General features: G+C 41.2%; 1 protein-coding gene across 4 annotated transcripts in view; it reads right to left on the reverse strand.

The window, feature by feature from the left end:
• CCNYL1 (cyclin Y like 1) overlaps positions 1–14,707 on the reverse strand; it is a 44,186-nt gene that overhangs the window by 10,754 nt on the left and 18,725 nt on the right. For 2 of the 4 annotated variants that reach the window (XM_019939038.3, XM_004315691.4), the window contains exons 5-9: positions 12,368–12,403; positions 10,125–10,176; positions 9,046–9,165; positions 4,636–4,802; positions 1,207–1,369 (exon numbers count right to left, since the gene is read on the reverse strand). In XM_019939038.3, the coding sequence (XP_019794597.1) occupies positions 1,207–1,369; positions 4,636–4,802; positions 9,046–9,165; positions 10,125–10,176; positions 12,368–12,403 (538 nt within the window). The remainder of the gene's footprint in view (positions 1–1,206; positions 1,370–4,635; positions 4,803–9,045; positions 9,166–10,124; positions 10,177–12,367; positions 12,404–14,707) is intronic. The other 2 variants (XM_019939040.3, XM_004315692.4) reach the window with 2 other exon arrangements.

Genomic DNA, 14,707 nt, shown 5'->3' on the forward strand with positions numbered 1-14,707 from the left:
AATGGACATACACTTGGGCAAAATCAGTGTTTACTCAGCTATTCAACTTCTATTCAATTTTCATTAGTTATTACATACTCTAAGAAAATTTTAATGAGGTAGGTATGTGCTGAAGGTAGGAGAGGTCTAATGACTGAAGCGCTGAAAGGTGCTATTTCACTTGCACATAAATTATGGTAGAAAAACATCTTATTCTAAAGTACCACCAAGGTACCACAGAAAGTATCAATTTTAAATGTGTTCATTTCAGTTGTGAATTTTGCTGTATACCCACCAAAAATCATAAGCCATAAATATTACTTTGTTCCATGTACGTTACCATTTACATTAAAAACTCATGTACTTTCTACATCCAGTATCTGAACCCACATTTTACCTTCCAAGTATAGGTCTCTCAGGTTAGCCACCGATGCTTTGTCTAATAAACTCATGGGACTGAACTGTGATACACACACACACACACGAACTGCAAGCTGAGTAAAAAACAGTTAAGAGGGATTTCCCTGGTGGCGCAGTGGTTAAGAATCTGCCTGCCAATGCAGGGGACATGGGTTTGTGCCCTGGTCCGGGAAGATCCCACATGCCAAGGAGCAACTAAGCCCGTGCGCCACAACTACTGAGCCTGGGCTCTAGAGCCCGTGCTCTGCAACAAGGGCAGCCACTGCAATGAGAAGCCCGCGCACCGCAATGAAGAGTAGACCCCGCTCGCCGCAGCTAGAGAAAGCCCGCGTGCAGCAGCGAAGACCCAATGCAGCCATAAATAAATAAATTTATTTATTTAAAAAATCAAGACAGTAGAAATAGTAGAAATAGTCCAAAACATCAATTATATATATAAAAAAAAAGACAGTTAAGAGTGGTAAGTAGATTATGTAGGTACATATGATTAGGGATACAATTTTAAGAAATTATTCGTGTATGGTTATATGTTAAGTGTAGAGGTTCAAAGGGAAAACCATTAAGAACAGATTAAATATGATTTAAAGTATTCTGAATTATGGTTACAGAAGAGACAATTTTTTTTTTATAATGTGAGATCCCTGTATAAACCATAAAAGACACAGGAAATATGATGCCAACGGGTTAATAAGCTCTTCAAACTGTTGACAGCTTTCCATTTTCCTAATCACTGCTTAATATAATTTAGCTACAGATGTGGCTTCGGTGGCTGACAGAAAACCCCAGTTAGTGATTTCACAGCCTTACCTCTAAGTTCTGTGCTCTTTCTTTGCTAAGAGGAGTGAATAGAAAATTCAGGTTGTTGTCATCTGCTAAGGAGCGAAGGTCAAAGTAGTATTTGGCATACACACTGGCGGGAACATTAATATTAAACTGAAGTAGCTCCAGGAAGTGCCTTTCCATCTCATTCCTGGGGGACGAGAAGACAAAACCAACACAGGACAATTTTAGTCAACTGGGCTATCTTCAAAAATACCATTCTGAGCTACTAGGATGGCTCTAAATACTGTTTTGAAACAAATAATGGCTACCCAGCTGGATTAATACCCTAATGTTCAAACAAGGTACAGCTATTTGTGGTCCTTTCTGCGTCCCAGCACTTTGAGTTTGGGACAAGGGGGAAGAGGTTATGGCCCTCTTATGCACTCATGCTGCTGACTCAGGGGCTCATTCTTCAGAGTTCCATTAGTGCAGCTGTACGATTCATGCTCCACACTCACTCACAAGGCCCCGCTATAGTGATCAGATGAAAGGAATGATGTATGCTGTTTATTAGCTCTGAAGAACTTGCAGACATTTTCACCGGGCTGATGACAGGAAGGGGCTTATTGAAGTAGAGGCGAGCCAACAAAAGGAGTGGGCACATCACCACGGCAACAAATGGATCCATCGGGAGCCACTGCTATTATCTCTGAGGGGGGAAAACTCTTGAGGCAACAAGGATTCATCTCAAGTAAATAAATAAATAAGCTACATTCGATGGGAAAGGGAATCCCCCCCGCCCCCGCCACAATGCATGGGGCTGTGTCAAAGGACATAATGCAAGTTTCTGTTCACCTTAACCTTACTAGGGTGAGTTGTTGTCACCATGACAGGACAGGATGCACTTTTTAAGCTTAGGAAGGCAGTAAGATTATGTCTCAGCTAGACTAAACCCACTTTACGGTATGACCTCTGATAGAGCAGTTGTTTTCCCCCGGTGTTAGGAGAGCAGCCCAGGATGTTCAGACCTACCGCCCCCTGCCAGGTGCCAGGAGAGACTGCACACGCCCACAGGGAGCGAATTCAATGAAGTGGGAAAGCAGAGTGTTGGGAGCAGGCTTCTGCTATATGACCATATCCAGCCATTTGCTTGCCAAATGTTTAAGTAAATAACTATAAAATTAGAGTAAATCTTACCACTTTTCACAGCAATCACTTTAGAGAGTTGATTATATAAAAATGATAAATACCCAAACAAACATGCGAGTGGCTTATTTTACAATACCTTTGGTTTCTTGGTTTTAAAGTGTTAATATTTTATCCATTGGACAAATCAACAAATGCTCCATGTTCTCCTGTATGGAGAGCAGAGTATGAGCAGAAATGAGGTTTCTCATTTGTTGAACTTTAAAACCTAACTGAACCTACTTCCAAAATTAATTTCCTGTTCATACGGCCAGAAGTCTATAGAAATGTAAATCAGATAATGTTTTGATAATCAGCTAATCAGGACTTAATTTACTACAGGAATAAATGCACTTCACTATCCCTTTTATATTTTCTCCACTAATACATTTTAATTGTGTGGAAATACAGTACTTCATAGGATTAACATGTCTATTAATAGAGCTCTAATCACTAAAGAAAAGCATTATGCCTATAGAATATGCATCTTCTGTGTTTTTTGTTGTTTTTTAAATGGCTAGATGGCTGAAGAGCATACCATTTACAGGTGCAGCAAATTTTCTGAACAGCAGCTGCTCAGTTTAACTTACTCTTTTGAAGGGAAATATATATTTAACAAGACACATAGATGTTAGAAAGTTTTAAAGAAAAGCAGATAGGCAGCAATTTTTCAATTCAGACTCAAAATGAGACCATTACAAATAGTGGTCAACAGCAGAGGGATGAAACAAATGTCTATTAAACACTTTGCTGTAATGCTTTCCGACTTCCAAAGATCATAAACAAAAGCAGCCTATTATAAACATAACTCCTGGTGATTCTCTGTTCTACACAGAAAAGTGTTGTTTAGAAGTAGTTTCTTCATAGCTGGACACTGCCGCCAGTGCTCCTGGGCTCACATCTATGAACACCCACACAGTTCCCTGCATGTTCTCTGATGTTGTACCTGGAACCAGAGCCCCAGTCAGCTCAGCTGCAGATTCTGAGAAAATTTCAGCTGCCATCAGGGCAGGGATGGTGTTCACGATTACAAATTTTCCTTCCTTCAAGGGACCAGTTTAAAGACTGATGATAGTGTTGGTCAACGTCACTTTAGTTTCTGCAACTTCCAAAAGTACTTCTATTCATTTCAAATTCATTATCTGCTGTTACACTGTTTGCTAAGATTGCTACCAGCAATATCACCATGACCACCCGGTTTACATTATCACCGAAGTGGACATTTTCACCAAAAGCCACTTTGACAGCTACTGACAGTCACTGGTCCCATCTCTTAGTCACAACTTTCCTCGCTTCAGCTGTAAATATGCACTTTGGTAATTCTGAATTATCTAGAGTAAGGGGCAAAGGTAACAAAAACAAACTCTTGCCCCTGCCTGCCATCTTGATCGGCCTCTGCTGTCCAATATAATCAACAGGTGTCCTTTCACATTTTCCTGAATGCCACCCACAAAGACATTTTCACTGTCAAGCGGGCACTTCAAGAGTCTGCTGGAATTACCTCTCTGGCTCATCCTGCTTCCCACCCTTGGGGCCCTTCACCAGAGCCAGATTGGAAGCCTGGTGTTTCATGCCAATGTGAGCGTGCCATCTGTGAGGAGAACCTGCCTAGTTAACTCAAGGCCCCACAAAGTGCTGCTGCTGTGTTTGCTGAGTGCCCTGGGTGAGGCCCCAGTGATGCTTCCCGGCCTACCTGAGAGGCAGGTGTTTCCTAACTCAGCAGACTTTAGGGGAGGAGACAGGAACACAGGGATCTGAAACCTTTATATGTGGCTACCTGTACATCATAGTTTCTGTAACAACAGAACCTCAGATAAAAAGGAGGAAAAGACCAGCAAAAGCAAATACACAATGTGTGACTCAGGTTGAAATTATAACCTGTCAGTAGTCTAGAGGCCCTAAGACCTTAACAGTGGCCACTTGCTTCAAAGACCAGGCATGTGCCCCTTAAAAAGGGACTGGACCTGGTAGACAGCTTTAAGAAAGCTGTGAAGTTACTTGCTGTACCATGTTGTTCTGGTAGTGAGCTTGTAAAATGTTTGGCAAAAACCACCAGAAAAATAATTTCAATTTATTAAGCAGAATATTACAACAATAACACATCAAGACCTACCAATTAATGAGGGGAAATACAAGTTGTTATACTACAGCTAGATAGAAGGAAGGCTGTAATTTTATGTCTATTTCAGCTCTCTGCACAATGTAACATTTCTTAAAATGTAAACTTTATGGGAGCAAATGAGGCATTGGAAAATGGTTACAAAGTTCACCGTAACCTTACAAACTCACATGTCCTCAACTGTAATGTCCTTGAGGATCTGGCAGTAGTCCACATTCCATACAGCCTGATCGTCCCAAACCTTGGAGGCAAGAAGAATGGCTCCCAAAACAATTCTTTTCCAGTTAGTGGGGCAAATGTCGATCTCAGCATAAGTTAAAAGCCTTTCTAAGTAAACCTGCAAAAGTAGAGCACTGATCTTTGATTTTAGTTCAGTTTAAGTGCTGTGATAAGAACTGTTAGGAATGACAGATTTCATCTCTTTTTGACATGCCTTTTATTCCTAGGTTCTGCAAAGACTTTGCTCAGACAAGCCAAGGCCAGAGGCCAGGTCACGGTTGTAAGTCAGATGTTTCTGTTAGTCTGATATTTCTACTCTGCCCGTGTGAATTTCCAACCGAATTTTGGTCACAGGAATGAAAGGACATCTCGGCAAAGGGCATTCTAAAGACACGCGTTGTATTATTACCTACCCACTTGTAAAGGGCAGCACATACAGCCCAGGGTCGATTTCAGCTGTTCAGTAAATGCTTGAGTGCCTACCACGTGCGATGTACCTACCAGACTGGTGGTGGCTGCGTGGCGATTCTACATAATGCTTGAGTGTGTAAAATTCTGGTAAGACTGAGCACACCTTTATCTTCTCTTCAGAGTAACCAGTCCTTTTGTGGCATGAACTTGAAGATAAAAACTGGTGGTCAAGAGAGCCTCCCAGTGGCTGCTGTGTGGCACAGCAGGACAGGCAGTACAAAGGGGCTTTACAACTGTGGAGTATTCCCGTATTTTAGTGCCTTTTTAAGGAACACACATGCATACAAAGGGTAGTCCTTTTCATATCCCCTATTTTTCACATCTCCATTATCATTTCATTATTCATTTCTGTCTTCCATAATCTGCAGCTTAGTCAATTCTTTTGGTTTTAAGGTGGGAAGAGCTGCCTGTGTCTGTATCCCTGGGGCTCCTCTAAACCTGCTGGTTTGTGAGATGATTTCATGGTTTCTTTTACATGTATCAAATGTCTATCCTACAAAGAACTGGATGGAGTTAACAGCTGAGTAAAGATTATAGAGGTAAGCTGTGATTTGTTGTTACCTCTGCAGAAGAGTATATATGCCATTTGACAAAAAGAAAAATGTCCAGTTTTAAAGAGTATGTTTACTCTCTGAAGGGTTATCAGATTGACAGCTCAGATTCGCCAACGCTCCCCAAACTCTACTGTGTTTTCAAACACGGGTATTGGATTATATGTTCTTAGTGAAATTCTGCTCCCATTCCCCAGAGAACTCAGCACTCTCTAGTACCCTAAGAACGACTCTCCCTGCAAGGTTCAACTCTCTACTTTGTGGGACTAATCAGAGGCACTGAAACGACACTGGCAATCTCTCAACTTCCTCTCACCTTTATACTGGCAAACTTGGTACACGTGCCGATATTCATTTATCCCACTTGCCCTCCTGTCTCGGAGGAAGCGAGATTTCTTTCTTTTCACTGAAGCTAACTCTTCTCTGAATGAAGTTGATCCCATCTCACTTCCGCAGAACACTGTTCGCACAGTTAGTCTCTTTTTGAACAACTTCTCCCTCTCTGTCAGAGGCTTCCTCCAGTGTGAATGCTTACACGTCCCCAGCCTGTCCCCCGCCTGTCCCCCAGACAGCGTCCTCATCTCCCATCCTCTCCTTAACCCACTTCAGTCAGCCTCCTGCTGCTACCACTCTACAGAGGCTACTCTTGCCATGGTCACCGGTGCCTTCACACAAACAACCCAGAGCTCTTCATCCCAGAGCTCCACTCCCCAGGCCTTCCCTCATACTGAAAGAGCACTGCCACACGCCCAGTCGCTGGGACCAAAAACCTGCACTTGAGTTATCCTGCTCCAATCTGTTAGAACTTCTTGTTATCTCTGCCTTCACTGGTACCCTGACCGCTTTTCTGTCTGTCACTTCTGACTTGTATCGCTGCCACTGCCTAACTTCTCTGCCTCCACTCTGCCTCCCAACAGAGTACAGTCTGTTCTCCCCAAAGCAGCCAGGAGAGCCTCTTAAATGAAGAGTACTTTATGCGGCTGCTCCAGATCTGCCAGAGGTTTCCCATCAAACAAATACCTTCTTCCCGTGGCCTGCAAGTTACGAGGCCCTGTGCGGTACGGCATTGTCCTTCTGTGACCTCATCACCTATGTTCTTTCCCTCGTTCCTCACTCTGATCACAATGGCCACCTTGCTTTTCCTTGAACACACAGCATGTTCCTGTCTCAGAGCCTTGCCCTCGTCCCCTCTGCCCGTAATGCCAGCGTTCCTGCTCTTCCTCAGTTCAGCCAGGTGCTGGGTTCAAACGTCACCTCTTCAGAGAGGCTCTTCCTGATCTTTCTAGGAAGCCCCTCTAATCACTTTATCTCTTTACCTTGCTTTCTCTTCATGGTTTTTACCACTACTTGAAATAGTCACCTTTTAAAAAATACTCATTGGGGCTTCCCTGGTGGCGCAGTGGTTGAGAGTCCGCCTGCCGATGCAGGGGACATGGGTTCGTGCCCCGGTCCGGGAGGATCCCACATGCCACGGAGCGGCTAGGCCCGTCAGCCATGGCCGCTGAGCCTGCGCATCCAGAGCCTGTGCTCTGCAACAGGAGAGGCCACAACAGTGAGAGGCCCGTGTACCGCCAAAAAAAAAATAAATAAAAATAAATAAAAATTAAAAATACTCATTAAAAAAAAACATAGTTTGCTATACACCTGAAACTAACACAACACTGTAAATCAATTGTACTCCAATTAAAAAAAAAAACATTTACGTCTTCCACAGTTGCTCCATAAAGGCAAGAACTTTATTTATCCAACCTATTCTCTCCTCCACCCCCCACATGTAGAAAAGTGACACAGAGTAGGTATTCGGTGGGTATTTATGACATGAGCAACTTCTTGGTAGCATTTAGCGTTTGGACCACATTCTCCTTCTTGAACCTCTCCTGGTGTCTCTTATGATTTTCTGCTGGGTTTCCTACCACTGTAGCGGCTCCTCTGGGGATTTGTCCCTTAAGTGCTGATAGTCCCTACAGATCCATCTTCTACCCACTTTTTTTTTTTTTTTTTTTTTTTTGCGGTACGCGGGCGTCTCGCTGCCGTGGCCTCTCCCGTTGCAGAGCACAGGCTCCGGATGCGCAGGCTCAGCGGCCATGGCTCACGGGCCCAGCCGCTCCGCGGCATGTGGGATCTTCCTGGACCGGGGCACAAACCCGTGTCCCCCGCATCGGCAGGTGGACTCCCAACCACTGCGCCACCAGGGAAGCCCACCCACTTTTTATTTTACATACTTTCTCTGCATTTGAACAGCTACAATTAATTCCCTCCCTCTAACTCAGATTCATGCTCCAATGCTATATATTCAAATGATTACTAGACACTGCCATTCTGCTGTCTCGCAGGTACAGCAAGCTTAACTTGGCTACAAAGAAATGCCCCTCTTCCAACCCAAATGCTCTCCTTCCTGCATTTCCTAGCTCTCCACATGCAAGCACCATTCCTGCCTCTCTCAAGCATGTGCTAAGCACTCCAAGTGGCCTGTAGCTCCAAGAAAAGGCCTGTGTCTGATCCAGTACCCACTGAGGGGTCTCTCTTCAAAAGGACAAGCCTCCTCTCCTAAATTCTGCCTTGACAGGAGCAGGCAGTGAATGGCCTAAGTATTCTTTCCCTGAAGGCCATGCAGCTGACTTTCCCCCCTACAGGTTTGCTATAGGGAGGAGTAAAACAATCCCAACTACCTCTCACTTGAATATGATTTATTATTCAAATGATAAAATCTTACCATAGGAATTCAGAATGGATGACAAAAAGGTCCTTACAGCTGTAGCTTAGCAGGCTAACTAGAGTAAAGCCTTTTGAAGCACTACTGGCACCCTAATCCTGGGCAACTTCACATGCAGGCAGTAAGAGGACAGCAGGGATGGTTAACACCATTATCCGAGGAACAGAGAATTGAGGGCAGTAGTTCTCAATCAGGACACACATCAGAACTGCCTAGGCAGTAAGTACAGTCTGGGACTCAGCTTCAGACTACACGGAACCTGTTTCTGCCTGTGGACCAGATAGTTCAGTTATTGCCCCACCCTACCACCACAGCATGCGTTGTCTGTGTGTGCGTGTGTGCACTGCACGTGCATGTGTGTCCTCAGGTGTGGAAGGAGAAGCCAGAAATCTCTCCTGCTGCCTTTAATAGCAATTGTTTTGTGATGAGAAAAGCAATGGCAACATTTAAAATCATAATGATTATTAAAGCTCAAATGTGTACACTTTACTTTCTTTTGATAGGTTTCTCTTAATAAAGTTCTAATGATCATTTCAGGAACCTACTTTCATTTGGGAAAAACAGGACCATACCATGTGTACAAGACAGAAATTTCTACAGATGCTTTATGAAAGAAAAAATCTTACCAAAGTTACTATTGCACATTCAGCAGTTAGTTGTGCGGCACTAAAAAGAGTACGAACAAATCTGTAAATGAATTTGTGTTCAGGATCATGCTTAAAGTATTCCTCTGGAACTTTTTCTCGCTGAAAAGGAGAAAACATGCAATATAAGTGTCCATTGAAGAAAAATACTTAAAAGTACCCTTAAGATAGCAGTCTTCACACTTGGGCCCACGTGCCCCTTAAAAGAATTTTGATTGGGTGACATGTCTTGTAGCCTTTTAAATATAAACAATGGGATCCTAAAATACCACAGAGATCCAATACTCACCACCATTCATTAAAGAAAAATACAGGCACAACCTCAGAAAATTTATGTATTTCCACCTTCCTCCCCACAGAATTCTAACCAAATGTAAACTACTGGGTTGGCCAAAAAGTTCAACTGGTTTTAAGTAAAAATAAAAGACACAGCTTTCATTTTCACCAAGAATTTTATTGGACAATATATTTACTAACCGAACAAATTTTCTGGCCAACCCAATATTTTTAGGCTCAAAAGTCTTGCTGATCACCATATGTCACATTTTCTGTCACACATTTCCAGTGTCCTGTAACCATAAGGCTCTAAGAATGTGCTGTCCTATACAGCAGTCACCAGCCACATATGGCCACACAGCACCCGAAGAAGTGAATTTTAAAACTTGGTCATTTTAATTGGTTTAAAATTTAAACAGTTTTCTAATGTTCTTCTTAAAGGTCTTACCATATTAGGTTTATTTATAAATATTTATATTGTTTGATGCTATGGAAAATCATCCTTTCAAAAGATACATTTTCTGTTACTTGGGTATGTTTACTTACCTGCTCACTATTCATACAAAGTGCAACTCGGTTCTTATCCATCAACCCCTTATACAACATGCCTTCGGTAAAATGACTAGACACAACATGGCGGGGGGAAGAAGACTTAAAGGAAGATGAATTTGACTTCGAGCTGGAGGAAGTAATTTTCTTCTAGTAATTAATTTCAAAGCAAATCAGCATGAAATAAACACAACTGTATAAGAGAAAAGTACAACTTCAATAAAACTGACACTTACTGTGAGTGGATGTGATCTCTCATCAAAAATATCCAAGGATCTATCTGCATCTCTATAAAATAAGAATGTGCATTTAAAAAATTAATTCAGGAGTTACTATCTTAGTAAAATATCTGCTAGGAGTAGAGAGAGGGGTAGAGGAAGCTTAACCTTCAACAAAGCAAACAGTATAGTATAAACTCTTCTCCTGGATTCCGCCCTTAGAAAGGTTTCCTGACCTATTTTTACTCAGCACATCAAGTTCCGTGAAATCTTTTCTACAACAACCAGCCAGAGTTGCCTTAATAAACACTGACCCTCCCTAACAGGCAATGCTAGTAAGCCAATATATTTTCACTCCTCTAACCTCACACTGGAATATGCAAGAACATCTTATAAAGCAGTGGTGGTGGGCAATAAATTCTTCTAACTTCAATGAATGTGAATATGACATTCATGGTTTTTTCCCGTTTTTTTTCTCTTTAGTTCTTTATATTCTTATTGTGTATTTCTTCCTGTCTCTTAAATAGTTTGAGTTAAAAATGTAATTGTCTTTTTATTTTAAAAGAAACCAGGCTTTTTATTTAAAATTTCACCACACTAATACATTGTGCTTATTTAAACAGCGGTTCTCTAAATGTGGTCTGCAGACCTCTGGGATTCTCCCCCATCCCCTCTTCGGGAGGCCCAAGAGGTCAAAACTGCTTTTATAAGAATACTAAGACACTACCTGCCCTTCACACTGTGTGACATTTGCTATGGATGTATAAAAGCAAAAGTGGGTAAAACTGCTGGTTTCTGAGCATGAATCAAGGCAGTGGTACCAAACTGAATTAGAAGTCATTCAATTATTCACTGCCACTTGCAGTTAAAACTCTGCTTTAAGAACATCCTTGATAAAAGCGTAAAAATTAATAGTGTTCTTAAACCTTGGTCCTTCTTTTTAATATTCTGAATAAGTGGAAAGTATGCATTAAGCACTTTTACATACTGAAATATGGCTGTGTTAAGGAAAAGCACTTGTGACTTAGTGGTAAGTCATTTTTTTCATAGAACACCATCTTTATTTGAAACACTTTTTTCATCGAACACTGTCGTTATTTGAATGTACAACTGACAGTTATTCTTTCAAATATGAACAAAGTGAGCCTGTCACTTCAAGGAAAATAACTCTAAAGTTACTTGTTGCCAATGATAAAATTCAAGCCATCAAACTAAGAATATCAGGATTTTTGGAAAACTTGTACCTTCTATTGTGAACTTGACAACTTCTCAATACTTAAAAGACTTTTCTGGTAAGACTGGTGGTGATACTAACAAAAGTGAGTTTTTGACACTGTCTAAAGAAATGTGAACCAATACTTTCCAAATGACCAACGTATAATATTATAAAGTCACGTACAGGTAAAAAGATCTACTCAGTATGCATGACAGATCAATGGGTATTAATTTAACATAGTATTTACTACAAGTTCATTGATATGATTTAGAATTCCATTTTAACTAATTTAAGAAACTAGCACATGCAGACTTTTGGTACAGTGTCAAAGAATATACCAAATTATCTGAAGGCTTTAAAAATACACCTTTTCCAACTATATATCTGCACGTGGCTGGATCTTCTTCCTATTGTTTCTTCAAAACAAATGACTGAAGACAGAATAGATATGAGAATCAGCTGTCTTCTATTAAGGAGATACTTTCTCTCAACATTTTTTGTCGTGGAAAATAGTTATTTTTCATTAAAAAAAAATGACTTATGTTAAACACTGGGGTTCCCAATCAGGGGTGATTTCGTCCCCCCCGGGGACTTCTGGCCATGGCTGGAGACAGTTTTGGTTTTCATAATGTGGAGGGAAGAAAGTGCTACTGGCAACTAGTGAGCAGAGGCCAAGGGTGCTGCTATATATCCTATAACACACAGGACAACACCCCACAACAAAGCATTATCTAGCTCAAAATTTCCATAGTGCTAAGGAAAACTCTGTTTTAACATACAATGGATTTAATTTGTTAAATTCTCAATTTCAATTTCTAATACAGTAAATTATCAATATAACCCATATAAACAAACACTCTGGGATGCTCGGTAACTTAAGAATTAAGAGTCCTAAGATAAAAATGATTCACTTCAATATTGTAATAAAAGCACTCTAATAATAAAAGCTTATGCCAGTAACGCCTACAGTTATTACCTAACACTAAACTTGATACCTTGTAAATTAATTAGCTGGAATAACAAGATAGGTTTTAAAAGAGCTCACCTGTTCTTTATGTGGTAATATATTGCTAAGGTCACACTGTGGAGGGAAAAAAATACATTGTAATAACTGATTTTTATCATTATCAGGCCGGAAGACATTTTTAAAAAGGGGTTAGCAAGGAGGGAAGACCTTCCAGAGGCCCAGTGGCCCTGAAATCCTCTAATTCAGAACAGTACCACATGGGTGCTTTCCCCCTTGTTTTAGGTTCTTCGGCTTTTAGCAAAATTAGGAGACCCAAAATGCTAGATATGCTGTTAGAAGGCATGTTTGGTTGATTATTATAATATATAAATTATTACATATTTCCCATCATTTGTCCTTCTACCCACAAAACTTTCTGTCATGTACAAGTTATATCTATCTAGACACATGCTTAAATTTAAGCCATATAGTAGTTTGTATGTGTGTGTGTGTGTGTGGTTTTTTTTGTTAGCCCCTGCATTTCAGTTGATTTAGTTCGCTATCCACCTACCCATCCGTTTTCCATTATTTCCCTAAAAGTAAATAATAAATATACCAAAATGACTTAAAATCACTTTTACATAATTATTAGAAAATTTAATAGCAAAATTTTATAGCCACAAAACTGATGATAGGTCTAGCTATCCTGAAATAAGCAGTGCTAATAATACAGCATAATACTGCACAGTATACTATTAATGACAGGTATTTCCAAATTATTTTAAATAAAGTATTAACGAACAGATAGATACCAGTCCTTAGGTACTCTTTTTTTTTTTTTTTTTTGCAGTACGCAGGCCTCTCACTGTTGTAGCCTCTCCCATTGCGGACCACAGGCTCCAGACGCGCAGGCTCAGTGGCCACGGCTCACGGGCCCAGCCGCTCCGCGGCATGTGGATCTTCCCGGACCGGGGCACGAACCCGTGTCCCCTGCATCGGCAGGCGGACTCTCAACCACTGCGCCACCAGGGAAGCCCCTTAAGTACTCTTTTTTAAGTTACTATATTCCTAAGTTATTCACAGATGTTGTATATTAGGCAACAAAGGGGTTCTCTGGTTAAGTTTTATGCTCCCCTTTGTTCTCAGTGTCTAAAATGAAACTCAAAATAACTGAGGGAAGGCAAATCTGAATTTTATAATAGGTCTATAGAATCTTAGCACTTGTATTAAGGCCTGTAACACTGTTAGCATCAAAGATGGATACTTCTATAGTGCTTCAAAGTTTCATCTTCAAATTGATTTTAAAATCACAGAATTACAAGTTTTATGATGGAAAGGACCACTGAACCGTAGATGACATTTAATTAAACAACCCATTTTACAGATAAGGGAACCAAGGCTTAAAACTGACTTACCCAAGGTCCCACCAATTATCAGAAGCAGTTCTCTTTTTCCTGCCCTCTAACCAAATAGTGGCTCCCAAGCTCAGCTGCACACTGGGATCATCTGAGCAGCTTTAAAAACTGCCTGGCTTCTGCTTCAAGATGTTCTGATTTAACCAGCACTGGGTATGACCTGGGCATCAGGATTGTTTTTAAAGATCCCCAGATGACTGCAGTGTGCAGCAAAGTTTAGGAATGAATGAGTTAGGGTTAACATCAGAGAATCATTCGGGATGCTTTTGTCCATATGATCATGCTTCACATCATTCCCCATCCTGTCAAAAGGTGTGTGTGCATGGGTGAGAGAGAGACAGACAGACAGACAGGCAGACACTGTGTCTTGGAGGCAGGGGCAGGCGGGTGGACTTTGTGCATCCTGAAACATATATCTTGAAAAGTTGCATAAGTGATTCTAATGAGGCTCACCTACCCCACTGAGAACAACTACCCCACTGAAAACTAACCCCATGATAAACATTTTCAAAATCATTCCTAAAAGCCAACTGGCCCTATTTATTTTCTCAGTAAACCTTTATTTCACCAATAATATATGTGATGAATGATCATTTTTAAAACTTAATGAGAGCAAATTAAAATTTACTATACTTCCAAAAATTAGACTAGGTTGGAAAAAAAAAGGATGAAACCTACTTGTCTGAGCAAGGTTAATCTTTTTTTTTTTTTAAATTTTATTTAATTTTATTTATTTTTGGCTGCGTGAGGTCTTGGTTGCTGCACGCAGGCTTTCTCTAGTTGCCGCGAGCGGGGGCTGCTCTTCATTGCGCTGCATGGGCTTCTCACTGTGGTGGCTTCTCTTGTTGCAGAGCATGGGCTCTAGGCGCATGGGCTTCAGTAGTTGTGGTTCGCGGGCTCAGTAGTTGTGGCTCGCGGGCTCTATGGCGCAGGCTCAGTAGTTGTGGCGCACGGGTTTAATTGCTCTGCGGCATGTGGGATCTTCCCAGACCAGGGCTCGAACCCGTGTCCCCCGCGTTGGTAG

This window comes from Tursiops truncatus, chromosome 7 (genome assembly GCF_011762595.2).
Source record: "Tursiops truncatus isolate mTurTru1 chromosome 7, mTurTru1.mat.Y, whole genome shotgun sequence".
NCBI classification, from domain to species: domain Eukaryota; kingdom Metazoa; phylum Chordata; class Mammalia; order Artiodactyla; family Delphinidae; genus Tursiops; species Tursiops truncatus.